This window comes from Rhinopithecus bieti, unplaced genomic scaffold, assembly GCF_001698545.2.
Source record: "Rhinopithecus bieti isolate Rb0 unplaced genomic scaffold, ASM169854v2 scaffold_6789, whole genome shotgun sequence".
In the NCBI taxonomy this organism is placed as follows: domain Eukaryota; kingdom Metazoa; phylum Chordata; class Mammalia; order Primates; family Cercopithecidae; genus Rhinopithecus; species Rhinopithecus bieti.
The window spans coordinates 860,565-887,487 of NW_016805235.1; the positions used below are offsets into that span (position 1 = coordinate 860,565).

The 26,923-nt window shown below is 40.4% G+C and overlaps 2 protein-coding genes across 5 annotated transcripts in view; one reads left to right on the forward strand and one right to left on the reverse strand.

Moving 5' to 3' along the window:
• Positions 1-23,781, reverse strand: part of TOX (thymocyte selection associated high mobility group box) — a 325,561-nt gene extending 301,780 nt beyond the window's left edge. Inside the window, exon 1 of the mRNA XM_017871747.1 lies at positions 23,436-23,781. Coding sequence (XP_017727236.1) covers positions 23,436-23,546 — 111 coding nt within the window. The 5' untranslated portion in view covers positions 23,547-23,781. The remainder of the gene's footprint in view (positions 1-23,435) is intronic.
• Positions 23,782-23,789: 8 nt separating this feature from the next.
• LOC108529430 (uncharacterized) lies at positions 23,790-25,856 on the forward strand. Of its 4 annotated transcripts, none has more exons than XR_001885525.1 (3): positions 23,790-23,858; positions 24,933-25,001; positions 25,356-25,856. XR_001885525.1 is itself a non-coding variant. In XM_017871749.1 (3 exons), the coding sequence occupies exons 1-3, from the start codon at positions 24,834-24,836 to the stop codon at positions 25,631-25,633; spliced, it is 351 nt and encodes a 116-aa protein (XP_017727238.1). In that variant the 5' UTR covers positions 24,465-24,833; the 3' UTR covers positions 25,634-25,856. The 4 variants fall into 4 exon arrangements, 1 of the variants encoding a protein (XP_017727238.1); XR_001885526.1 differs by lacking the exon at positions 23,790-23,858 and adding an exon at positions 24,465-24,825; XR_001885527.1 differs by lacking the exon at positions 23,790-23,858 and adding an exon at positions 24,465-24,777.
• The last annotated feature ends 1,067 nt before the right edge of the window (positions 25,857-26,923 follow it).

Below are 26,923 nucleotides of genomic sequence, written 5' to 3' on the forward strand. Positions count from 1 at the left end.
CTAACCGTTGCTTCAAAATGACTTTAATTAGTTTAGTTTTTTCACACCCATTAACACTCCTGATAATATTAGTGGCCATTTGAAGAGCTTTTGCTGAATCCTTATCATGCAGAGAATCAGTCACCCATCTTAACTTCTTTGCATTGTGGCAATTTACTTTTTTTTTTTTCTTTTTTGAGACGGAGTCTAACTCTGTCGCCCAGGCTGGAGTGCAGTGGCCGGATCTCAGCTCACTGCAAGCTCCGCCCCCCGGGGTTTATGCCATTCTCCTGCCTCAGCCTCCCGAGTAGCTGGGACTACAGGCGCCTGCCACCTCGCCCGGCTCGTTTTTTGTATTTTTTACTAGAGACGGGGTTTCACCGTGTTAGCCAGGCTGGTCTCGATCTCCTGACCTTGTGATCCGCCTGTCTCGGCCTCCCAAAGTGCTGGTATTACAGGCTTGAGCCACCGCGCCCGGCGGCAATTTACTTTTTACTAACTTCAAACCAGTGCTAACAATGGTAACCAATACAGACAGTGCATACCTCCAAACTGGAAATGAATTCCTCTCCCATTTTATGGGATACATGGTAATGAAACTTTATCTGAATCAATAAATTCAGATTGCTGTGTAGTATTTTAGAAACAATTCTTAAAATTTGGTGACACACACAAAAATTCCGTGTCTATAATTTAGTTAAAAGACTAAAACTCAACCCAGAAATCCACAACGAAGGTAATTTGACTCCTGCTTAACAGATAATGATCATAATATTATTTCTGGTAATTTTAGAGAAAATGAAAAAGATCACTAGAGGCACAGAGTTTCAGAGGAGGAGAGACTCGCCTATGACTCCTCCAGATTTGTGAACACCTCCAGGAGCAAGTGTGGGGGAAGCACAGCTAAGAACCAGGTGAAGAGTGTTGCTGGCGTCCTCCCATCATCTCTTTCTGTGAAAAATCTCCTGTTCTTTCCAATTATGTGACCAAATGGTGTGACCTACACACACAAATCTACAGGCATCTTGGGTTGAGACTTCTTTATCTGGCATCTCTTGGGGCCTAGGGTGTCAGTTTATTAACGTGATAAATTATTCTAAGTGCATTGCTGGAAACAGGATAGAGGGCAATCCCAGGTGAGATGCATATTTTACTGGAGCCAACCATAAACAATGCTCCGGCTTTTGTTTTGGGACTCATTGGTGACTGGAGGTACACACAGCGCAATGTGGGGGAGCACATGATCAGGAAGTCTGCTAGCACCTTCAGGTCAGATATCCCTGAAGTGACACCATCCCTGGGAAGGTTCTGACCACAGGTCCAGGATGATAACTTTAACAAGTTTGTGACTGCGCTGGTGTGAGATTACAAACAATGCCACCAACTTTCATACCTGTCCGAGAAACTCCAAAGAACACAAGTTAATGAGTTTCAGAAATGTTGGAGTTTACAGACAGCATGAGTTCCTCCGGCAGGGTCTACGCCACCAGAGTGAGGTTTTCAGCAGCAGCAACAGCAACTAATGTTACTGAACACCTCTTATCCAGGAAGTCTAAGTGGTGCTTTACACAATTTTTTACCATTTAATCCTCATTATAAATTCCACCAATAAAATACTGCCATTAATTTCATTTTGCAGATGAGAAAACTGTGGTACAGAAAAGAAATAAAACTCATGTAAAGTTTCCCATGATGCCTCTATTTCCTTCGTACCTAGGATCCTTTCTCACCTGTGGCACATTCTACACCAGAGTTAGTGGAAAAATACATCTGTGTAACTCAAATAACTCAACAGTTAACACTCAAGTGATTTCTGCTATGGCCTTGACTGATAGTTGTACAGAATGGTATAGAAAATCTCCATGGTTTCTTGAAGAATTAAAGATAATTTTAGAGTTTTACGATATGTAAACATTATGTTTTATGAACATACAATTTTAATATTTTGTTTTCATGCATCTTGTAAGCATAAAGATTATCTCTGGTACTACTTCAACAAGTGGTTGTCAACTAGTGTGTCAAAGCCTATTTTTGTTTTTCAAGTTTTCATGGTGGGCCCCTAAATTTTGATCAAAGCATAACATTTATCTTTGCTTTAACTGAGATAAATTACGTACAGCCCCATTGGTTGGGGGAATCACTGAGGGAAATCCATCATTTGAAACAACCAGCACAAATATGATCTTACTGCAATTCAGGTTAAAAAAAAAAAAATCCAAGAGTGACGATGAACTAAAGTCAAAGAAAAGGGCAGCTATAGGAACATCCAAAAAGGTGGTCTCACAGGTACCTGCCAGAGAGCTCCGCCAGCAGCCAGGTTCAACAGCATAGAGAGTGGATGCCAGAACAGTAAGAGAGCTGTGGAGGATTCCTTTTTCAGTTTTCAAAACTTTGTTTTAAAGCATTGACCTATTAATTCCTTTTAAGTACAGTGTCAGAAATTCTAGAATATTCACTTCTATGTGTGAACCAAAAAGGTTAAGAACTGACAATCTAGCACTAAGAATATATTTTGGCTTTCATGCTATTCTCTCTGCATTTTTTATTTTCAAGCATAAACTTTTTTTTTTTCTCAAACCAAAACTTCTGGAAGTCAGGAATTCTGCCTCCTTGAATCCTGCTGGCATTATATGTGTGAAAGATGGAGCCGGTTGACAGAACGCAGGTCCATTTTTGAAAGCCTGCACACTCTACTTAAAATAGGGCCTTTCAAGTTGCCTGAATCAGAAAGGCTAGGATTTGTTACAGCTGTGAAAGAATCCTAATAATGATGATAAATCTGTGAACGGGGCAGGAAACTGTTTTAATCAAGATGCCTGGATACAGCTGTTTGGCTTGCTCCTTCAGGCCTTGCTAAATCCCTGGATTCTTCCCAGCTCTCTGAGACCTGTCCTCCCATAGCATCCTCCTTGACTTCTGATTCCCACATTCTTTTTCTAACTTATGATCCATGACTTGCTCTATGAGTACAAAGAAACACTGGGGAAATGCTTTATCCTTTGCTACTTTAATATGCTCCAGTCGCCCTTTAGCCAAAAGTGATTCCGACGTGAATTAAAAAGAGTGAAGTTTTCTGCCAACATGTTATGACGGAACTAGCTACAATCATGTTCAATGTCTACTCTCGATTAAATTTCACTCTTTGGAAACCTACCTTGCTGTACTTTTTAGTCGTTATGACGAATGCCATGGTGCCTTTCCTCTTGATATGTAATAAAAGACAACAGCATTAGATTTTTAAACTTGGTGTCTGTAATAGAGATGACACTCCGCTTGCTTTCAGCCTCAGAACCTCTTGATATTGTGAAGTTTACTATTTGACAAGCCAATGGATTTCTCTGACATCTTGGGCTGGAAAAAATCTTAGAGGTGATCAAGCCCCTCTTTTTAGAGAAGAGAAAGATGAGAATTAAGTAACTTGCTCCACATCATTTGGTTAGTTCTGTAATTAACATCCAGGGCCTGATATTCCATCTCCATCTTCTTTCTACCATACCAAGCTACAAACAGGACCATTTCATGAATTGATTTCATTGCTATCACTAATCATCAGCAATATAAAAGGAATTACCTGAAAGACAGACACTAAATGGCTTAATACCAAATAAATGAATAATTACGGTGTTTAAAAAAGTATACTGATACATTTAAGCACTGTGAAAAAAACCTGAGGTATGCAATCAATTGTCTGAAAATTTCTGAACATTTGACATTATAGACTTGTAGGAGTACTGTACCCGTAGGGTATTAGCACTTGGCTCAAATCTCTAATATTTCAAAGGAGAAGCAATCACTCTATGTTGGCATTTGACAGCAGGAAACATATAAGGTGATTATATTTTAACTGTGTCCTATTATTTATACTTCAAATGTCATTACACTATAAGAGATGGCCAAATATGTAAGTTATTGTAATTTAATTACGGTTTGGGAGTAAAATAAAAGGATAAAGAAAAGACACATTAAAGAACTGACTGACTGTACCATATGGCTCTCAAAGTCAACCAAATCTCTTTTTGGAAGACTCTCAAAGACCCTAAGAATTGGCTATTTTAAAAGAATATTTCTCTTTGTAATATAAAAGAAAGGTTCTTGATTTTGTCATCAAATGTAAATGTACTCCATATTTGAATATAAGGCATTCCAGTTTCCATTTAAAGACAGGGAGTAGAGTTGCATCTTTTTTTCCCCATAAAATGCAATTATAGAGAAAAGAAGAGCTTCTGAGTGAATTATTTGAAGTAGAAAATCTTAATCAACCTCTTTCAGGGAAAAGGAGCTCTACACTGGGTAACATCATAATTCTCGGGTTGCTACAGACACAAACACACTACTAACATTGTGTTGTTTTCATTTTTTTCTCTTTGACAAAGATCACAAATAAATATCCAACATTCTAAAACACATGGCCTAATTCTGCAAGCTGTTATAATGAAGTCCTTTGAATTATTATAAATGCTTGAACATTAAAAATTCATCAGCAAGGAGAGAGAGGTGCTTTCTATTTGTGGTGTTCTGAATTTAAACACAACCTGCTAAGAATGGCTGATTGTCCCAAGGAAGCACCGCTGACAGCCATCAGCAGGTCTGTGTAAATGGTGTATGGAAAAGGTAATAAGAGCTTCAGGAGTATATTTCAGCCCATATAATAAAGTAATTGTGAAAGTATAATTGCAGTCTGGTTCCATACCATATTAGGGGAAGAAATGAGATGGTAAGAAAATATGAGATTCACAGAATTATTTTGTAAGCAATTTCTGCAATGACTGTCTCGCAGAATAAGTAGAATTTGTCAGAAAAACAATTTTAAAATGCACAACGATGTTTACCTTTTGAAACCCATTATGATGAACCTGAACAAAATGAACACTGATTATTTGACTATTCTAAAAATATCCCGAGCTTATGAACACTTCATACATAAAAATAGTATTGAGTAATGTTAAACAAGTGACTTCAGCCCATTAAGGCATTAAAAAAAAAGAGTTGAGCATGAGCTCCCATTTTTTATTTTTGAATGATACCTAGTTCAAATTTCCAAAGATTTAAATATTTGCACGATTAGAATTCCAATTTTTAAAAATTCATTCCTTTAGCTACTTCATAAATAATCACTATTGGCTTAAGTTACCAAGTTACTGCATCCCACACGCTATCAGCTGCTGCCACAGCAGGACTTGAGACAGGGCAAGGAATGCTGGTTCTACTCTCAGTCATACCATCTAGACTAAAGGAAAGGAAAAGCGCAGAGAAGATAAATGCACAAGTGAACGCAGGGGTATTCAGAACTCAACAGTAATAGCATTTAGGTCAAATATTAAAGTTGTTCATTTAATTCTCAGTTGACTCATCTTCTGTTAATAGGGTTATGTATATCACATCTAAGATTATTACCTCTGTAAGTACACAGATTTTTTTTTTTCTTTTTCTATCCTCACCATTTTAGCACAGTTCCTGGCACAAAATAACCATTTGGAAAATATTTAATGAATAAATTAACCAATATTACAAATGTCATGCCCCTGGAAGCCTTCTCTGTACCAACCCTATGGCAAATGTTCTAAAACCCCTAGAAAATTGGGATATGGGATCAGGTATTAGGAATCTACGTCTCTTAGTCATTAATTTTTCATTTTATTTTAATGGGACCTTGAGAATAAATGTACCTAAACTGCAGACACATAGCATTCATTCTCCTGGACTGCTGTTGCAGATGAAACTTCAAAATGTGTTAAATATGAGGAAATTACCATGATTTGGATAAAGGCAAAATCTAAAATGCTCATTTTATATGCCTAAACCGAGTTTTAGAAGGTAAAACATATTCTTGTCAATAAGAGCAAATATCCATTATTTACACATGCCCGTTCAACAAAACTTCCAAAACCAGATTAAGGCTAAAATGAGGAAAAGGGGGAAAAATCCAAAAAACAATCAAACAAACAAAACTTTTGATTTTTATGGTGTTCCATGGACATCGTGTAGTTTGACATTTGTTGAGAAGTCTTCTATGCACACACCTAAAATCTATGCATGCCACCCTGCCTAACCAAAGCTACTGGGTCCCCTGCGGTGTCCCCTAACAATAACGGAGAAGATAAGAGAGCGTGGCTGCCCAGAAACAGAACCCCACTATGGGCAGGTGAGGATGCACGTGGGAGAGTGCCAGTGAAAGGGCATCCATGTCAGTTTGTTTTCATGCTGCTGATAAAGACACACCCAAGACTGGGCAAATTTGCAAAAGAAAGAGGTTTATTGAACTTACAGTTCCACATGGCTGGGGAGGCCTCACAATCATGGCAGAAGGCAAGGAGGAGCAAGTCACATCTTATGTGGATGGCAGCAGGCAGTGAAAGAGAGCTTGTGCAGAGAAACTCCTGTTTTGTGTTTGTTTGTTTGTTTGTTTTGAGATGGAGTCTAGCTCTGTCCCCTAGCCTAGAATACAATGCGCTATCTCCACTCACTGCAACCTCTACCTCCTGGGTTCAAGCAATTCTCACACCTCAGCCACCGGAGTAGCTGTGATTACAGGCACATGCCACCACACCTGGCTGATTTTTGTGTTTTTAGTAGAGACGAAGTTTCACCATGTTGGCCAGGCTGGTCTCAAACTCCTGACCTCAAGTGATCTGCCTGCCTCGGCCTCCCAAAGTGCCAGGATTACAGGTGTGAGCTACTGGGCCCAGTCGAAACTCCTATTTTCAAAACCATCAGATCTCGTGAGACCCGTTCATTATCACGAGGACAGCACAGGAAAGACCCACCCCCATGATTCAATCATCTCCCACCAGGTCCCTCCCACAAGACATGGGAATTATAGGAGCTACAAGATGAGATTTGGGTGGGAACACAGAGCCAAACCATATTAGCATCTAAGAAAGTAATTCAGAAGAATCTTGAAAATAATATCAGTCATCTTACAAATTATGTCTGCCTGTGGTGGAAGGAAGAGAAGAAGGGAGGAAAGAAGGAAGTATGGGAGAAAGGAATCCATGCCTCAGACCATTTATTATGTTACAGGCCTCTCTCAGTCCTATATCTGCCCCACTTCACCCCAAACTATCACCATAATTGTTCAATTTCTTGCTGATCCTTTTCCTGAATTTTCCAAATTCGCTTCACGTTAGGTTTTCTACTAATGCCTAACAATGTAATGATACACTTGACTATCTCCTGCCATCACTAAACATCATCAGTTTCTGCAAGTAATGAAGGGATTTTTCTCTTCCACCTACACATAGGATATTTAACTTCCTCCCTCCTTTCCATTGTCTCCCTACAAAGCATAACGTTGGTCAGCCTGGGGCACCAGCAACAATTGAGCCCTAACTGAAGTCTTCCAGTTTAGACTAAGATAAAATACTTGGTCAAACTGTCTTATCAAAAGTAGAGAATTAGTGAAAGTCAGGGAAAAAATCAGGGGAAACAAATCATTCCATTCTCTGTGGTAAAGATGACCTAATGAAAGTAAGTTTGTCAAGGCCTCAACTCTATTTTTTAATAATAAGGACGAAAGAGTATTATGTTGTGTCATGTGTCCCCTAGGAACAAAGAACTATATCCCAAGGCAGTAGAATTACAGAATAGCAAAGACTATCTTCCTAGAATAGAGTTGACTCAATTGTAAGTGCTTCAAAATATCATATTCACATTAAAATAGACATGGGTGTGTTGTAGAATATAAGAATCACATATTGCTTAAAGATGAAACCTTAGCCTTCTAAGACCTATGTAGATTGCAGAGGCACTTCCAAAGGATCTTCCTCTAGCCCCCTGAAATATAAATTCCCTCCCATTCATTAGGGCACTCTAGTGGAAAAGTTGGAGAGCTTTGCTATGTGGATACTGGAAGATTATGAGATACCTTCAAAAACACCGATATAGATTTCTGAATATGTTTGGACACTTTAATATATTCCCCAAATTTACTAATACATTTGGGGAATATATTTACCACTAAGCAAGCTATTTCAGGAAAGCGATTACTAATAACTTCAGTAAATATTACTCCACAATTAGAACAGATTGGAAGTTAATTCAGCAGGTGTGCTTCTAAGACTATACATAAAGCATTAATATTCATGCTAATGTCTGGGCTTATCAATTAAAAAATTAATCTGCATGTAGACTACAACCTCATATGTGCTTTAAGAAGTTAGATTTTAACATAACTCAAACTTTTGACTAAAGTACAAAACCTCTAAAAGGTTATCTTTCATTGAAAAGGCATCAAAAGGCTGGGCGCGGTGGCTCAAGCCTGTAATCCCAGCACTTTGGGAGGCCGAGACGGGCGGATCACGAGGTCAGGAGATCGAGACCATCCTGGCTAACACAGTGAAACCCCGTCTCTACTAAAAATACAAAAACTAGCCGGGCGAGGTGGCGGGCGCCTGTAGTCCCAGCTACTCGGGAGGCGGAGCTTGCAGTGAGCTGAGATCCCGCCACTGCACTCCAGTCCGGGCGACAGAGCGAGACTCCGCCTCAAAAAAAAAAAAAAAAAAAAAAAAAAAAGAAAAGGCATCAAAAGATAGATCAGTAGCTGGTCATTCATTTCAACATGTGAGTCCCCCCAGGGAAGTCTTCTCTAGCACATTCTTAACTAGAAATGGACATTAGCCCACTGACAACAGCAATCTGAATTCCACCTCAACTTCCCCCAGCACATTATCTCTACATTGGCAGCACTATCTTCCTCAAACACAGTTCTAATCTTTTCACGTCCCTTAATCCTAAACTGTCCCTGGCTCTCTGTATTGCTTATTCCTGCGGGCCCCTCCTACAGAAACCCCAAGCATCTCCCAGCAGACTCCCCCTCGTTGAGCTGAGGATGTTGCCCCTCCACGCGTTGTCTCGTTTTCTCTCTTTTGCAGCCTTTCACTCGAGTTTTTGCAACTTTTCACTAGAGGAAAACTTATTACACGTGACTCATTAGTGTTGATACTCTCTGATAATCAGAACTCTGTCATTCACGTATTTCCATTTTTGCTCAGATCGAGGGAGCAAGAGCCCAATTTAAATGTTGAATTATAGCTTAATATGTAGGTCAAGAAGTATGCTTGCATCTCCACTTCCGGGGGATAATGTTCTATGTTAATTCAAATAGCCCTATTGCATATGTGGCTTTTACTCTGAGTTGTCATAGGTCATTTTATAAAAGGTGAGAAGTCTAAAAAATAATTCAAAAAATTAGGAGTAACCTTCCCCTTCTTCACCACTGGATTTTTAGGCCAACTGAAATGCCATCTCCTCCAGGAAGCAACAGGGATTCCTGCAACTTCAACTTTTCCTTTTATACCGCCAGCACTTTGACCACAGACTTCATATCACATCAATTATACTGTGGTTCCATGATAGTTATCTGTATTCCTCTCTTATTAGCCACATGGAGGCAGGGTTCATAACTTACTCATCTCTGTGTCACTCCCTGACCCCCTTAACGCTCAGAGTAAAGTTCTGCATTCAGCTGGTGTTCAAAAAATGCTTTTCGATTTCTGAAAATGAATTAAGTGTCCCTTAATAACAACCCCAAAGCTTTTAACAAGCGCATTCCAAAATTTTTTTTTTTAAGTTGACTTCTTAGGCTCAAATATTCTCATTTCATCCCTATGCAAATATTTGTATGGGGACTGCATTAGAGCTATCTGAAAATAAGAAGTTATAATGGAAACAGTGACACAGCCTTAAGTGAGGCAACAGAAATAGGAACTACTTTAATACTTTTACTGAAATGTTCTCTGCTTGATAAAGTTCATTACCAGAATATCATCTTTAAAAGTGAAATGCATTCAGCTGAGTACTTTTTTTCATTTTGTAAATAGATCTTTTCCTTGCCTGAGCTCTCAGTATAAAGTACAAAATAGTCTTCCATAACATTAGAAAAATGTCACCCCGTACATAGAGCTGAATTTTTAAAATAAAATAGATTTTTCTTCTTCAGCATTTTAAAGGTACAGCAGTGCCTTTCACATAGTGATTATCGGTACTGCATACCATATGAAGGCTGGATCGTCAGCCTGCAATTTTTTATGTTCTAAAATGAGTTGAGATAATATATTAGAGCCTAGAACAAAGTTAAGTCCCTATGGGATATCCTAAGGCCATAAAGTCACCATCCTTTCAACATTACCCTACTTATTACTCTAGTTATATTTAAAATGACCCTGGTGCTAATCTTTTTCTCACCTATTCAAAATGACATTAAAAAGTAATTAGGTACTAAATTTACAGCCCAAGCCCCAAAGTTTCATGTTATTTAAAATGAAAACTTATGTATGGCATAATTGTTTTAGTTTTTTCCTCTTTTACATTATTAAATTCTTGATTAGTCTAGGGTATTATAGCCAAAGTTACCTTACAAAGAAAGTTTCACTCCACTTTAAAATCTCACATGTACTGTATTGGGTTTTAGGCATTTCAATAAGATAAATGGCATATCACCACCACTGTATCTTGACCAAGCAGTGATAGCAGAAATGAATCTTCAACCAAAGAGCCATTTTCTAAGAAATGAAAATTCATATGTCTAATAATGTCACTTTACAATAAGCATTATATTCTTGCTATTTTCTCCAAAATTCAGAAACAACTGTATGAACCTTCCACCTCTCAGAAATATATCCTTCCTTCCCTCCCCCACCCCAGGCCAGATCTTTTCTCAAGATTGCAAGTTACAGAAAGGCAATTGACCTCAGTAAATTTTTCCACTGGCTTACATTTTTTCTTTCTTTTCTAAGTCTTCTTTAGGGAAAAAAAAAAAAAAAAAAAAAAAAAAAAAAACACACTTCGTATAGCAGTGCCATAAGAAAATATGTTCTGGCAGACTTTTCCAACTTGTAACTGAAAAGAATTTACATCATCCAAGTATATTATAAGTACAGAGAGTAAAAGAAAGAAATCTCAAAATAGATTTTTGTTCTACTTTCAAACTCCAAGGCTCAGGGAACACAAGTGTTTCACTTAAGAAATGAATAACAAATGACTTCAGTACACATACACCTTTCTCTTTTTGGAAAAATTGCACATAAAAGAGCATTTTTTGGCACGGCTGACCTGCAGAGATATGGAGCTAAGCAGAGTCATGAATTCACTCACTCTGATATGCACACATGATACGCAATTAAAATCTCCATTCACATTGCTGCCGGGTTGTCAATCATGAGGAAAGCCTTTTTGACAACATTCAGCGAAGCGTACCAACTAACCGCTCAACAGGAACTTAAACAGTAACAGCTTTTGTTACTAGCAAGAACGAATTTTTCACCAAGATTGGGTTCAGTTTCTAAGAAATCATTATGCCCTGAATTTTAGGGCCTTTCATTAAAATGAAAATGTGTCAAAAGATTTTGTATGGCAAGCTATGTGATGTCATAACTAGAAAATATGAGATATGTAAAAAATCCTAACCTTTTCAACTGGGGGAATCTTTTAAACTTTTTTGCCCCATTTAGAACAATGAACAATGATCTTATAAAGCAGTTTGCTGGGGGGTGGGGGGAAATGTGACATTTCTAATTCATTCTGAAGTTTTCATTAGAATTTTAAACTTTTAAAATAGATCGAGGCTCTAAACTCACTTGAAAAGTGACCGACCAATCTATAAACCAGTGGATAAGTGACTTTTTTAATCATGAAAAGAATATGTAGCATGTTAGAAATATTGCATGTATCAAACCTTTCAATTTATGAAGCTCTGTAGAAAATATTATGCACATAAATTCTCTCCAGATGAACCCAGAAGGTACTCTGCTCATAACTTAGTTTCTGTTGAACATCTAATCCAAGACTGTGCCCTTCATAATAGCATATTAGTGTGCTTTCAAGTCATAAATCCACAAAAACAGGACCCAGTAAAACTGAATACAGGATGCTTGTTAATCTGGTGCTGTGTCTGTTTTAAGCAACTAACCTTGGATTACAAATTTGAAACAAGTTAATACTATCAGATACTGAAATATTTGTCTTCTTACTTATCATGCTCTGTAACTGAGAGAGCAGATGCATCCTGACCATTAACAGTCATGACAAATTGCCTTGCTAATGAACGTTACACACTGAAAGTGCCATAACTGATTAAACTACAATTTCCCACTACCAGATAGAGAAAGAGTTGGGGACTCCAGCAGTGGGTGACTCTGATATTCTGCCAACAGGCCTTTAGGGCACAGTGCGATATTCAGAAAAACACTCTAAATTCCATATGAACATATTCTGAAAGCCTATGTGTATACAACAGGTTTTAAAAGCATATTAGATAAAACAGCTTAGGTTGTAGCTGATGAGCCATGAAAAATAGATGTGTTTAACTATTTGGTATCCTTGCAAGTATGTGTTAAAGAATATTCTGATGTGGGTTTCTCTCGCTCTCTCCTTCCCTTTCCCCGCCCCCAAAACATTGCGTGTGCTTTGCATCTCACATAATCTTTTGTCAGTTCTTTTGTTGGTGCAAAATTGGCAGCAGTTCAAATTCAAAGTACTCCTATTCATTTACTGACCAATGTCATTCTAGTTCACATCAGCCAGAGAGCTAAGCTCTAAAAAACATAAAAGACTTGCTTCACCACTGACGAATAATGTGTACACTTTTACAGAGCTTAAACCTTAATGCTTTCCCTGAAACTAACAATACAGTATATCTTATCATTCCTTTTTCACAAGCAGGCAGCTGCTGAAACGCTTGCCACTTCAAAATATCAATTGCTTGCCAGAGTTGTCCTCAACACACCCTGTCAAATTCATGTATATTGTGCAATGAAAATGGTGCAGGGCTGAAAGCTAGAAATTGTGTCAAATTCTGCTGTAAGGGTATGATGTGCAAAGAACAATGTATGACAACCGTAGAGACTACAAACAATGGCACTGGAGCCAGGGACTTCATAGATCACAACTGCGCCTGTACATATTTTATTGTAGGCATTATATATTTAAAGCATGACAAATGTACCATTGTACATTATGTGCTGCACAAATAGAAGCTCCTCCCACTCATTCGCCTTTTGCATTTCTCTTGATGATGGAAACAGAGTTGAGTTTCATTTTTTTCTCTTCTCTTAAAACACTGAAGATTCCTAAATCATAAAGGAAACACACACACACACACACACACAAGGTTATCAAAAGAGTAACAGAAAACCGAAGGCAATAATACAAGATGAGAAAATGAGATCTTGTTCACTTAACATTTTGGCTTCTCTCTGAGGACACAAAAGCAAGGATTATCTTCAACACGAACTGAGGGTATGAAGAGAACTATGCTATCACTATGCCTATAAATTGTTGTCTACCTAATTTTAATGCAGATAAGTGCTGGCTTATTGATTTGCACGATTTTCCAGCAAAATGGAAATCCCACGTGAATATGTTCTTTGTGTGCAGAAAATATGGCTTAAGAAGCTTTTACTATTATTGCTTTCCTATGCCAAAAGAACAATTAAGAAAATAATATCTCACCACCCTATCAGGTCTACAAACTAACGCTGATTAATTTCTCAGATTTTAAATATCCCTTCCAATTTCCTGATTCACTCTGTTTGCTTTAAATGGGTCTCTGGTTATTGAAAAGTTGTTTTTCTTCTAAACATCTCTTTAAATAACATGAAAATCTGAAAATATTCTCATTTTGGTACACACCTACTTAATTATAAAGGAGTTCACAGCTATAACAACTCGACACTAATTCAGTCAATGACTGTGGAAATGGAAACATGTTTATGGGAGAAGATTACTATGAATATATATTAATCTCTTCTACGACCTAGCTTAGGTTACAAAACCTTTATCACACAAGTAGCTTGGAGTGGAATTCACTGACTCGAGGCTAAGGAAAATGAACAGATATGTTTTTAAGGTGTTAATAAATATTTTGGAAAGAGAATAGGTGGTTTAGGTGCTTAGGGGTGCTGACCTTTGCTATGTTGATTAGTGGGACAATGATGCATTATTAACACACAGCAGCTGTACCTGAACTGCTGCCATGAATATAATAGCCTTTTATAGCCATCAGGGGAGTGAGGTAGGAGGCCTTTATTAACCACTAGACATGATTAGCACATTATGTGAACTTTACTAGGCAAATTATCTCTTATTGAAATATAATGTTGGTTATAACTAATTGTAAACATGATTTTAAAACTTCGCAGTGAAAAATTCAAATGTTTTACTACCATTCAGCTCATTATTGGCTGGTAATTGCCGACGAAAACATGGTCTATTTTGTGGGAGGTACTTACAGGACCTGAATCTCAAAAGGCAGATTGTGTCACAGAAGGCTGCCTTTAAAATTATTTAGCATTACAAGTTCAGGGATATTAGCATACATGCAAACTTTCTCTCCCTAATTAAGTAAAAGTGTTCATGAACTAGAAAAGCTGCTTTGGGATTTTTCTTCCTTTTCATTTCTTTAAGTAGTTCTTAAAAGATTAGTTTTGCAGTAAATTTTTGAGAGTTACCTTGAAAAATAACAGCATAATTTATTTCAAAAAGCTTAATTTTGGGAGAGGAAAGATTATCCCATTAGCCTTAGTAACTGAACATAGCTCTGAGAGTCCATTATGAACAGTCTTTTATGCCCTGGCAGGAAGTCATTAACATAAAATAAATCATTAGCTTTGATATTAAGATTCTACTATCTGCAGGTTTCTATGATTAATGTTCATGACTGCATCTGCCAAATGATAAAATATACTTTTTGTTGGAAGGTTATCCTGCCTCTTTATTATTAACATTTCTCTTGATACAATTGTTACTGGCATTTTAGGCTGAGCCATATTGGTATAGAAAGGAAGCACCGGTTTTTTTCACTGGTATGAAAACACTAATGCCTATAACACTTTACCCATCATTTTTTAAATTAACCATTTAATTGAGTTAACAGACGTAAGGAAATCAGGCAGCTCTCAGATACTTTTTCAGTGTAATTGCACTGTCTTTAGGCCCAGTTGGCCCATTCGTTAATTAACCTTGCACATTATATTTTGCATTTCTGACCCATATATCAGAGGAAGGCATAGAGAGGTAAACTTGCTTCCCTGAAGTCAGGAACAAGAGGGCATTTCCCTCTTTTGCAGTTATTCTCCATTTTTATCTTATCTTCCTACACTGCAAAACAGGCAACAGCCCTCATCAATAGCATCTCTCCTTAGGAGCATTGGCTCTTAATGCGGAGAGGGAAAAAGAGGCCCCCCAGGGGGCCTATCAATATCTGAGGGAGGCAGATTACACACTGCACCTACAGAGACTCCTTTCCTAATTCACCTTTGACTCTCCAGAAAGGTTATCTCTTTGACTGTCTTCCTGAAAGAACCACCAGTCTACAACTTTTCAAAACACTTTTATTCCACTAGGGCAGCAGAAACAGAAGAAATGGGCTGAGAATGCAGTATTTTGCTAAATTCTTTGAATTTTTTTTAACATCTTACACCACAAGATTTCAAATAATCTACCTCCTTAATTCTCATAAGTCTTCTTTGATACAAATATAAATTATTTTCTCTACTGGATATATGGAAGACTGGAACACAGATGGATTAAAGGTTTTGGTGTCAGAACTTTTACCAGGCACAGAACAAAGTCAGGCTTCTCAAGAGAATGGGAAACAGAGTGGGAGGGGAATCACATCCTCTTATGGTTAGGTTTATTTTGCCTAGGGAGTAAGTCAACATAGACTTAACGGCACTTGGTTTTTCTCTCAAATATTCAACATAATGGAGTCTTTCCCTGAGAAGGGCCTATGGTTTTCCTCAAAAAGACCTGGTTCTTTAGTCGTATTAGGATATAACATGTCTGTTTAAAGCCCTAAGATTCTGAACAGCATCTTCTCCTGTGAAATACTGCTGAGTATCTTAAAAGGGAGTGGTAACCAGGCATTCCTCTTAGTCACGATGTTTTTCCTTTGTTGCTGCTGTTATACACATGAGGGGTCTGCCATTTAGGATAAATTTCCATGCATTTATGGCCAGAAATATTCCAGAACCATGAGAGGCACAAACACACACACACACATGCAAATACACATGCTCACACAAATCCACCCCTACACACCCATACACATGCACATACCCATACACACACCAATGTTTCTAGCTCAGTAACCCCCCGCCCCACAAAGTGGCATCAAAGACTTCAGTCAAAAGGCATTTTAGCCAAAATCTAGTATCATCACTACTGTGGATCAGACAAATGACCTGTAAGACCACATGGCACCCAAAATACATTCTATTTTCTTGGCCACTGGCAAAGCTTTTTATCAACCAACCATGGCCTCCTTTAATTAGGAGTCCTTTCCAGACAGTTTCATAAAAGCACATAATTCAGGAATGAAAAACAATAGATACTTGGCTAAAGCAGAACCATTTAAGTCTCCCAAGTAAAAAACAAATAGATAAAAAGCATTAATAGTGACCCTGGTTTCATGACCTTTGATACTATAAATATGTATCAGTGATGATTTTTTCATGAGTAACTTGGAAATCTGAAAATAGCTTTTAAAATTTAACTTTACAATTTTTATCAAGTAAGGCAAACTTGCCATAGATCAAACTAAAGAAGTGTGGGAAATAGTGACACCTCCCATCAGGAAAGAGCAAGGAGTTTCTGGAATTACCCTCCCTTCTCGTCTTTTCTGCTGCACCATCAACATCCAAGCACAGAGCAATATAATGTTCCCATTTTCAAAATGAATGCTGTAGGGAGCAACATGTTATAACCAGGAAAAGCTCATTCAGGTTAATGTGAATTCCATGTCTCAAAGTATTATGGAAGAACTGCTATAATTAACAGTCTGTTGGCACTTCCATTATAAACCACATTTCTCAGCAGTTTATAACTCAACTGTTTGTAATGAGAAATTGCTCTTTGGGATGAAACTTGGCATGCAAGGTTTAAAACAAAAAATTCTCCAATTCATTAGGCCAGATGTAAGCGGTGTCATCTTGGCACTGTAGTTTCCTAGTGGACAGCCCATTTAACACAACTCGTTATCAATCAGGGGAGACCAGCCTATCTAGTTCTGAAAAGTACCTGTTCAAAGAAAAAGATCAATTGAAAATATATCGAAAACTCCGAGGCGGAAGTAAATGAAAAGGGAAAAAAGCATGTCTAAAATGGGTAAAATTAATAACTTGGGTAAACATGCAATTTAAACAAATAAGGGAGCACTCCAGCTTCTAAGACGCCTCAAACAGAAGCTTCTTGCAGGCAAGAACTACAGTTAGGATCATGAGAGCCACAGTGTCTAATAACTATGATGTGCTACAATCTTGTTTTCTGATAAAAGTATGAATTTTATATTCTTGTATTTGGATGCACACAATATAAGTTTTATTCTAAACAACAACTTATCTTATTTTTAAAATGTAACTGTTAATAGCATACAATTAACTCATGATAATTACATTTCATTTTTATTGACATGTAAGATAATTATCCTACCTGTGACTTCTCAGAAATCTTGAGATTCACACTCAGATAGCTAAAATGTAGGGTGGTAAGTGATCTAAATTTGATTAATTGATTCAGTTCTACATAGCCAACCATTCTCGTTCTAGTTATCTACGTATATTCTGATGAGAATACATCCACATGCTAATCCCTGTTACTTACCTCAAGTGTAACCCAACCTAATTTACTGTATTCCAACTGAAGATCACAGTCCCATCTTCATACTATTTTCGAATCTAAACATAGCCTTCTCACTGAGGAAGGATGTTTAAGGGGTTTATCTCTGAGCTCTAAATACACTGCATAAAATGGGAGGGGACGTGGAAAGGAGACTATGATAGCTTAGAAATACCAGTCATGGTTATTTTTCCTCTCAGCATCATATGGGGGTTGTCTTATTCTAGTATAATATTGTGTAACTCCACATCATCCATTCAGGTTGGGGGGATGGGGAAAGGAAAACAGTATAATTTGGGATTTCAAAAAGCAGATATGGGCCTGAGAGCTGGTAGATTCCAAATAGAAAACAGAATCAGGTTACCGCAAGAATGGATATGTTCACATGATTATGATGGTGATGAAGGAAGGTGAGCTGAAGAGGGAGCCAGGCAGCCTAGGCAACCACAATGGGATTAGTGTCCAGTGGAGAAGAGAGTTCAGATTAGAAGTACAGACCTCCTAGGTTAAAATTAAGATTGGGGAGGAGAGTAGCAAAAGCAAGGGTGGTCCCAGGAGTTGGAGTGGCCGGGAAATGGGTAACTGGGAAGGAGATGGAGAGGTGGGGGATAAGAGGTGCTGGGCACACTGGTAGACTTGCGACTGAAGGCTGACTTTAAAACAGAAAAGGAAGAATCATCAGTATTTGAGAAACATCCCCAGGGTCTTTTCAAGTTTCTAAAGTCCTAGCAAAAGTTTAGAAAGCACTAGAATAAATCACCCTTCACAGCTAAATAAAATCACTGTGCTCCCCACTACCTTCGTCATTTTCTAGGCTAACCCTCTTGAATGGAGCCCATCACAAAAAACATATCACCACTAGAAATAGTCTCTCACACACCAAAACCAACATTTGAGAACCAGATCGGTACCCAGGAAACCACCCCTAAAATTGGAAATTTCCCTACTTCTTCCTGTTCCACTGTTCTTAATTCCCTTGCAATCACATCATTTAAACAAAATCCACAATGATCATTCAATTAGATATTTACATATTAGTTTAGTCTACGTAACTAGGCAAAATATCAAAATTCTCCTTAATATCATTTACTAACTTTTAAAATACATGATAAACTGTGAGAATACTAAACTACCTATGCAATGTTAAAAATAACATCAGATCCCTCTAAAGCTCATAACTATAACTTTGTTTGCACAGACATTTAAAATTGAATTTGCAATATTGAAATAACCCACACAGTCAACATAGCTACATTTGAAGCTTTTGTATAATATCTGATTTAGTGGCCAAAAACCATGATTGCTTGGTTTATGCTCTTTCTTACATAGATATTTATTTAAAACATATTTAACAACCTCAAAACTTCTGAAAAGTGCCAGCTGATAAAACTCCCAGGGGAATTTGCTGTTAGATTGATAAGAGGCGCATACTGCAAAAATAAGCCGTAGAAAGATAGTAATAGTAGGTGAGTAGGCATAACTGATAAAGAGAATAATAGTCATGAGATGATGTATGAACAACTACAAATTTCCCAAAGTCCTAGAAGTTATGGAGGTGGGTGGGGAACTAATCACGCATGATGCTCTAAACTGCTTATAACCCTCCCTTCTTTTCCCTCTTTCTCCCCCTACTCCTCCTTCATCTACTCCTCCTCCCATCCTCTTCCTTTTTCTTACATTTACTGTTCAAAATAGGAATAATGACTCCTTCTTAATGTGCTTACAAATCCTATATTTTTGATGTCATGAGTATTGCCACATTAAAGTATAACACATAATACATTCTAAATAGGAAAATAAGCTCAAAGGAGATTTTGCAGACACTGTAATGAATCTTGTTATTCTTAAAAGTTATCAAATGTCTATTGTTTGCCCTGACATTTTCAAGCAGAGTTCATCACAAATGGGTCCTTCCTTGTGCATTTTTATGAAAAAGAACATATGCACTGTCCTTCCTCATTTCAATGATAAAAGCTGAATATTCCAAATGCCCATTATTCTTCACTCTGTATATCACCAGCATGAAGCATGGGTTTGTGTTTTGGACTTCCCTGTTTCTAAATCAACCAAAGAAAGATTCAGGACATGATTCCATAAAGGCAACCACCGAGAACAGTGAAGCCCATTATTTCTCCTCCCACTGCAGGCTGAGGTCACCATCCCTGTCATTAGCCATGTCATAACATAATTGTATTACTACTCCTAATGTGGGCAGATACTGAGCAATAACTGAACACATCACATCGTTGTAAAAATGAAAAAGTACCACTTCTTTGTCCTATCTTAGCATAAAACCAGTGAAAACAATCTTTGGAAATGACGCTGCACTAAGAAACTGAAAAGAACTGTTATTACTCTGTAGGTATATATTTAAACTGATGATCTGACATCTTTAACTAGAATAGAAAATAAGACTATATCACTACAGAACTCCAACTGTAAGCTCATTTAATCCAATTTATTTTGGTAGCATTCAGCTTAATTAAGGGATACAATGTTACTTCAAATAGTCTAATTAGATGAAACTCCACTATGGTACTCATCTTTCAATGTCTGAAATACAACCATGCTTTAGGCTGCAAGAGGTGAATACTGCTAACTCCAGCCTCCATGTGTCTGTCCAGTCTATGAGCTACACTGCTATTTCCAACACTGACCTACATACAGCAACATGCCATCCGTTCTGGCTGTTTGTATAAGAGATGCCTCACACACTTGCCTTAACCAACATCATTCGCATTGTTCCCACAATGGGCTATGTGAAAATGGAGGCCACTTTGCATAGTGATAAGTTCATAATGCATATTAGTCTTACAATAGAGCAATACTAGATTAAACTGTTTCCAACAATGCCTCCTCCAGAGTTTATTAACTGAAAAATGGAAGTAGTGTTTTGGCAATCTATAGAGCAGCAGTGCCAGAAAGTGTCAGCAGAGTAAAACAATCACATTTTAGTTTAGAAAGCTTCAGGAAGAGAATATTCATTTTCTCCATTAGAGTCTCTTCTGACACTGAAAACAATGTCACTGGGAAACTGTAGCTACAGTTGTAGGATTCTAAAGCACAGATAGATACTGGTTCCACTGGGATTCAGCACACCAACTTTAAATAGCAAAGTGTTGACAGGTTTAAAATAAAGATAATAAGTAATTTATGATCTTATCACCCTATTAAAAACAAATCACCTGACAAACTGACTGCTATTTGTAATAAACTACATATTCATTACGCCTCTGAAGGAAGCAAGATTTACTCTGCAGTATTGTTCTTTTGGGGATGTCTGATCCAACTTGTTTTAATAAATGTAGGCACAGATTTCTTACTTCGCCTTTTCCAAACTTCTGTCCTTCTTCCATTTCCCTGCAAATCCACTCATGTCATTGCAAAAACAAATGCTAGTTGACTGCATTATGCACAACTACAATTGTAGAGCTGGACAGAAATTTTGTACCAATGCTAATCACAGTGGAGTGAAAAAACTCAAGTGCCTGGGCTTTGTGGGGCCTAGAAAACTATCCAGTACGTTTAATATAATCAGGGACCAGTGACAAATATATCTGATGGACTGCTACAGAGATGGGCCAGAGATGTCCCTGGAGAAACATTTCCATGAAGTCTTCTTCTACTATTAGAAACATATCTTATGACTTTGCATTTTAAAAATCTATTATTCTCTGGATAAGTTAAATAGAAGACCCGCAACTAGTCTATAGAAAGGGTGCCTCATTTGCATTTAAAAAGAACAGTTTGCTTCTTATACACGGGGTGACTTAAAAGGAACTTCAATGAGCTAGTAAAGAAATTCTGAATACTTTCTAAATTAATTTATTCAATTCACAGCACAACTCACTAAAATTATTTAAAGCACTTAATTGGAAAATGATTTAATATATTGAAGTAATTCCTGATTTTCCAAAGCATTTAACTTTTAAATTAAATCTGACCCTACTTATCACAAGAACGAGGAGTGAAATGTGTATCCAAGTCATTAACTTCTTTTGGGGGCCTGAAATCACTGATAAACTTAATAAGATTTGTCCAGTTTCATTGCCAAAATAGTTCTGAGCTTTTGGTTCCGGTAACTACAGTGGAATATATCTTTACTCTCCAAGATAGGGCTGCAACTTTATTATTTTTTATTAGCAATAGTATTGGTGTCATAAGCAAAACAAAAAGTAACACGATACTTGAGTGTACAGACAAAACAGATTTTAGACTAAAAGAACTATGTCACCAGCAAATAATGAAACTTCATCACACAAACTCCTCTGCGCTCGCCAAAGTTCCCCGTACCTTTCAACTTGCCCCTAGCTGAAGGGCTCCCTGTACAATGGAAGCCCTTCTGCCTTGCTCAAGACTGGATGTCCCTCTTTTCTAACTTGCCTAAACACCATCTGCACACAGCACAGTCCTTTGAGTGGGTCTCACACTGGACACAGCACCGAGGAGCTTCTCCACGGGGAAGTGTGTGTGTGAAAGCCTGACTGTGTGTCAACACTGTCCATGACTCGGAGCTGCGACTCGGTCGCGTGGTGGGGAGTCCAGGGTCTGAGAAGGCAGCGCACTAAATATCTCTGCATCAGGTAAAAAAGCTGTTTGGTGACGACTCGCCACCAGGCAAATGTTGGCAGTCCCAGCGATTTTTCCCGTGGAATACACCGAGGGTCGCCATGGATGTGCCTGCAGGGGCGGTGAGTATCAGGCGGATTTATCACCAAGCGGGAGCTGGGCGTCTAAAAGGCCCGCCCCGCGTTTTAGAGAACTCAATCCTCTCTGCCAACGTACATCTAACGGGACTGCTTAGACACGTCCAGCTAGCCCTAGGCGGGGGCAGTCGTCCCCTGCGACCACTCTGGGGGACCGGTCCCTGAGTGTCCTCCCTCTCGGGGATGAGAGAGTTCGAGAAGCCGGGAGAGTAACCCCCTCCCTCGTACCCCTTGACTGTCCTATATAGGTGGACCCACCCGAACTCCGCAGCAACCCGGGCCAGCGCCCCACCTCCGGGTCACCGGCAGGATCCGCCTCTCCCCGGGCCCCCGCGGCCCTGGCACCCGAGGTCAGCGGGCCGTGGGTACAACTCAGCCGCGGACCCTGCTCCAGCCCCATGCCGAGTGCGGGAGCTTTGGACTTGAACGCGACGTGCTCGCCCGGCTCCAAACAAACTTGCAATTTCTGCGCGCACCCCTAAAACAGGAGCTGTTCCCCAAAACCGTGACCGAGTTACCCCGCTGTGCTCTGGCCCGCGGACCTGTGTCCGAACCCGGGCTCGGCTGCTGGAACAGGTTTGGGAAAACAAAAGAGTCGTGGGGCAGTTTTCCCTATGGGGGGCAGGGGCGCCTCCCGGGTCCCTGCACCCCGACTCCCGGCTGCTCCCTGGCAACTACTCCGGAGAAGGGAAGTGGTGCCACGAGCTCCCACTGCCCGGGAGAGGGAGGGAGAGAGAAGGGGCAACTGGGAAATAAACTGAATTCTCTTACTCTGCCTCCGTTCCTGGACCCCAGACACACCCCCAAAGTATTCCACGGTTTTCTCTTATTATTTTTTTAAACGCCCCCCGGCAAACCTAGGCAGGGATCCTTAGTCGCGAACAGCAGGAAGGAAAGAATCCGAGCAAATCGTGTCACTTTCCGCACAATCGCGGTGTTTGGCAAGCCCCCGGAGCTACTCCACAATATTTACTACCCAAGCGCACGCTGGCTGCAGCGGGCTGCGAGCCGAGCGCGCCCGGGACCGGCCTCCGCCAAGCCGGCCCCTGCCGGCGGCCCGCGTCCCGGCCGGCCCCCTCCCGGGATCAGCAGCAAGAACAGCAGCACGGTGGAAAACAAAAAGGGGCAGAGGCGTTCAACCTTGTTGCAATAGTAGGGGTCCAGGCAGCGGAGAAGGTCCCAGACCAGGGAGCGTCGGGCGCAGCGGGCGGGCCGCGCTGGAGCTGGGGTGGATAAAATCTTACGGTCCATTTCACATCTCACATCACAGGGCAAACTCTTTTCTTTTTTCTTTTTTTAAGTGTTCCAGCAAAACAGGCTTCAAGACGGAACAGAGTGAGGTTTCTGGGCTCAGGAGTAAAAGAAACACTTCCTCATCCCCTCCACCCCATCCGTTTGTGGTTTGTTTAAGAGAAGAGGAGGAAAAAAAAAAAAAAAAAGGGAAAAGAGAAAAGCGCTCAACTCTCCCAAGCCGGCGGCGCGCACCCGTCGGCGCGAGCCGCGCAGCCTGGCCACCGCCGCCTCTCGGTCCCGCGCCGCCGCCTGCCGCGGCCGCCCGGGCAGGTAACTTCATGCCGCTCATTGGTCCCCCCCGCCCGCCCCCCCATCTCCGCCTCCCCGCGCCCCTCGCAGACCCGGCCACACGCGCTCGGGCTTCTAGTACTGGGCCCCGTTTTATTGGAGACTTCCTGAATTGCCTCTGCGTGTAGTTTATTTTCTCCACCTTGGAAGGCCCGGGATGTGGGGTGGGGGGGAAATTCAGAGGGGACTGTGCGGGAGGGGGAACGAGCGCGCGCGGGCCGGGCGGGGTAGGGGAAAGCCCGGGCCCGGACGGCGGGCTGCTCACGGGCCCAATGCCTGCTTCGGAGCCGAAGGTCGGGGGACCTGTAGAAAGGGGAGCCCGGAGAAGGAGAAAGGAGGAGAGCACGGCCTGGCTGGGAACAGAAGCGGTGGCCCTGGGAAGGCCTCTGCTGTGCCCCGTGCCGCGCTCCTGCGGGCCCACGGTCCGCAGCAGCGAAAGGGGCCTGGCGAGCCAGAGCACCGGCGGCCTCCGGGTAACCGTGGGGAGCAGCGCAGCCGAGGGGGCGCTGTGGCGCACCCCCGCCCGCAGCCCCGGAGCCCCGCCCCGGCCCGCCTGGCCCACCCCACCACGCACCCTCCACGCTGCCGTCCCCACCCCAATCTCCGCGACCCTCACACTGCCCCTTGGCTATTTCCCACCTCTATCACTGTGCTCCCCTCCCTACTCCCGGCCCGTAGTGGAGGTGACTTTCCTACGCAGCGCCGCTCCTGAGGGCCGAGAACCCACAGGGAGTGCGACCCCTCTGCACGCTGTGAGTGGGCAACGTCCGAGGGACTCGAGCCGATCGAAGGTTGAGGAGCCGCTCGCCTGGGAGTGGACGGCCTGGAAGAGCCGCCCCTCTTTGATTTCTCTCTCCTGCCTGCAGTCCGCACCCTTCCGAGATTCGTGCCCCACTGGACGGTTTGCGAAGGCTGAGGCTGCCTTGGGGACTCACAAAAGGCCACAGGGGTGATTCGATGTGTAAATAGGGAAACAATCATCAGCACACAATCAGGCTAAAGGGATAACATATGAGTTTGCTTGTTGCCCCTCATGGGATTCTTCTCTTTTTATAGCAGGACGCCCTATAGTGCTCCTGGCGGTCCACGATAGACTTGGAGTCCTCCTCCTCATTTCTCCGGTCGGTGAGTGGCAGGAGGAAATCGCCAATCATGTTTTCCCGCTTTGCCTCCCCAAATCGGAAACTTGCAACTTGCCGTGTCCTGGAGGTTGGGACAGTTTGGGGTCTCTTGGCTGCTGTCCAACAGATTTATCTCTAAGGGCAGTGTCCTGGGTGGGAGGTCCAAGTAGGAATGGGCGACATTTACCTCCCTCTCTGGGAGCAGCCCTGCACACTAGGGCCCAAAATTCTGCAAGAGAGCTTGGAAATTCTTCATCCGTTCCACTTGTTTTGCTACTCCACACACCCTTCTAGAACATGTCGATTGCCAACTGCTCTTCGTAACTTTCCCATAACTGTCTCTTCTCGTGCATTTCAGAGCACCAGGCAAATACAAGCAGAGAGACCCGGAAAAAAAATTATGAAGACAGCATTAATGATAAAATTAACATGGCTGAGTGGATTGTCAATGCAAGTTCCTTTACTAACTCTTTGTTAAGTTTTGCTTTGTACTCCTTACATCCTCTTTCTCTTAAGCCATTTTTTAAATTTCTTCTCGTTATCATTTTTAAAAGTAGCAAATACAGCTTTCTTCCTACCTTCACGATTGACATGATGGAGGTTGGGTTGCAAAGAGGAAGCAGTAAGAAAAATTAATTCTTCTATACATTCACAAGTCCTTCAAGACACAAAGTAAAAGAAATAGAAAATGTGTCCTTTCTCCTAATAAAGGTCTTTATAATGAAATTTAAATGAAGTTTTGTGTTTCGTAACATCAGCTTTCCGAATACTATTGTAGATACTAAAATGTGCCTATATGTATTTCCTTCCACAATAATAATAATAATAGTAATAATAAACTTTTTAGGTTCAAATTAAACGTTTCTCAGCTTAAATTTCTATCCTCAATCCAACATTTATTATATCAAAACTTGATTTTTAAAAATAAAATTTTCTTGGAATTCATCATTGATGTCTGTTTGATGGCCTTGTGAACATCAGGAAGATGAAATGAAATGGTTCAAGACTGGAATACCATTATCTGCATCTTGACACCTGGGAGATAATGATGTCTCCTGCTTTGCTCTACATACCTACCACTTTTCTCTGCTTTAAAGGAAAATCCAAATGCATGAGACCTGTGCATTCCTCTACATAATCAAGAGTCTGGTTTCTTCCATAGGAGTGTATGGAGTCAAAGTGGTATTCTGTACATGGCATGGTGTGATAGGTGGGAATATGAGCTACTGGGGGGAAAAGTTCCTTCTTCTAGCCACTTATACAAAGAGAGGCCATCTCAGTGTAATCTGAAAAAATGCTCACTTTATAATGCTGTATCCAAGGCCCATCCTAAACTAAATGGATGTATTTCTACTAAAAGTTGGGGAAAGTTGGATATCTAAACCTCTTAGTAAATCTTCTTAATTTAGAAAATAAAATAGTAGAACGTCATTGAAATACTTTTCAGTTCCTGGACATTCAACTCCATGTCATGGATAAATAAAATAGTTATTTGTCCATTCACTCATTTGTACATTAATCAACAGACAGAGTGGTGAAAAACACTAATACTATGTGTTATTTATAGGTTTAAAATACAAAAACAAATTATTTAAAACGATTCCTGCTCTAGATGTAGTGTTTCAGAGCAGTATTTTCCAACCTCGTCTGGTCAGTGAAGTCATCTTAGCAGTTTTGAAAAATACTCATGCCAGAGCCCCACCCACATAGATTCTGATTCAGTTCTTTGGGTAGGGCCTGAGGATAGGAATTTTTAAAAGCTCTCCAGTGGCTTTAATTTTCAGAAAAGATTGAGAACCACTGGCCTAAAAGGAAAGATAAGGCAGTCTAGAAGGTAAGAGTCTAAGGACAAAGGAAATGTTAAAAGTATGAAATTATAGTAGATAGGCTGGATTGTCATTTTGTCTTGGTCCCCATAAGAGAACA

Coding starts and splice junctions, on each gene's coding strand:
- LOC108529430 (XM_017871749.1), top strand. Junction 25,002..25,355: donor CCTCCTCATTTCTCCGGTCG/GTGAGTGGCAGG, acceptor CGTGCATTTCAG/AGCACCAGGCAAATACAAGC.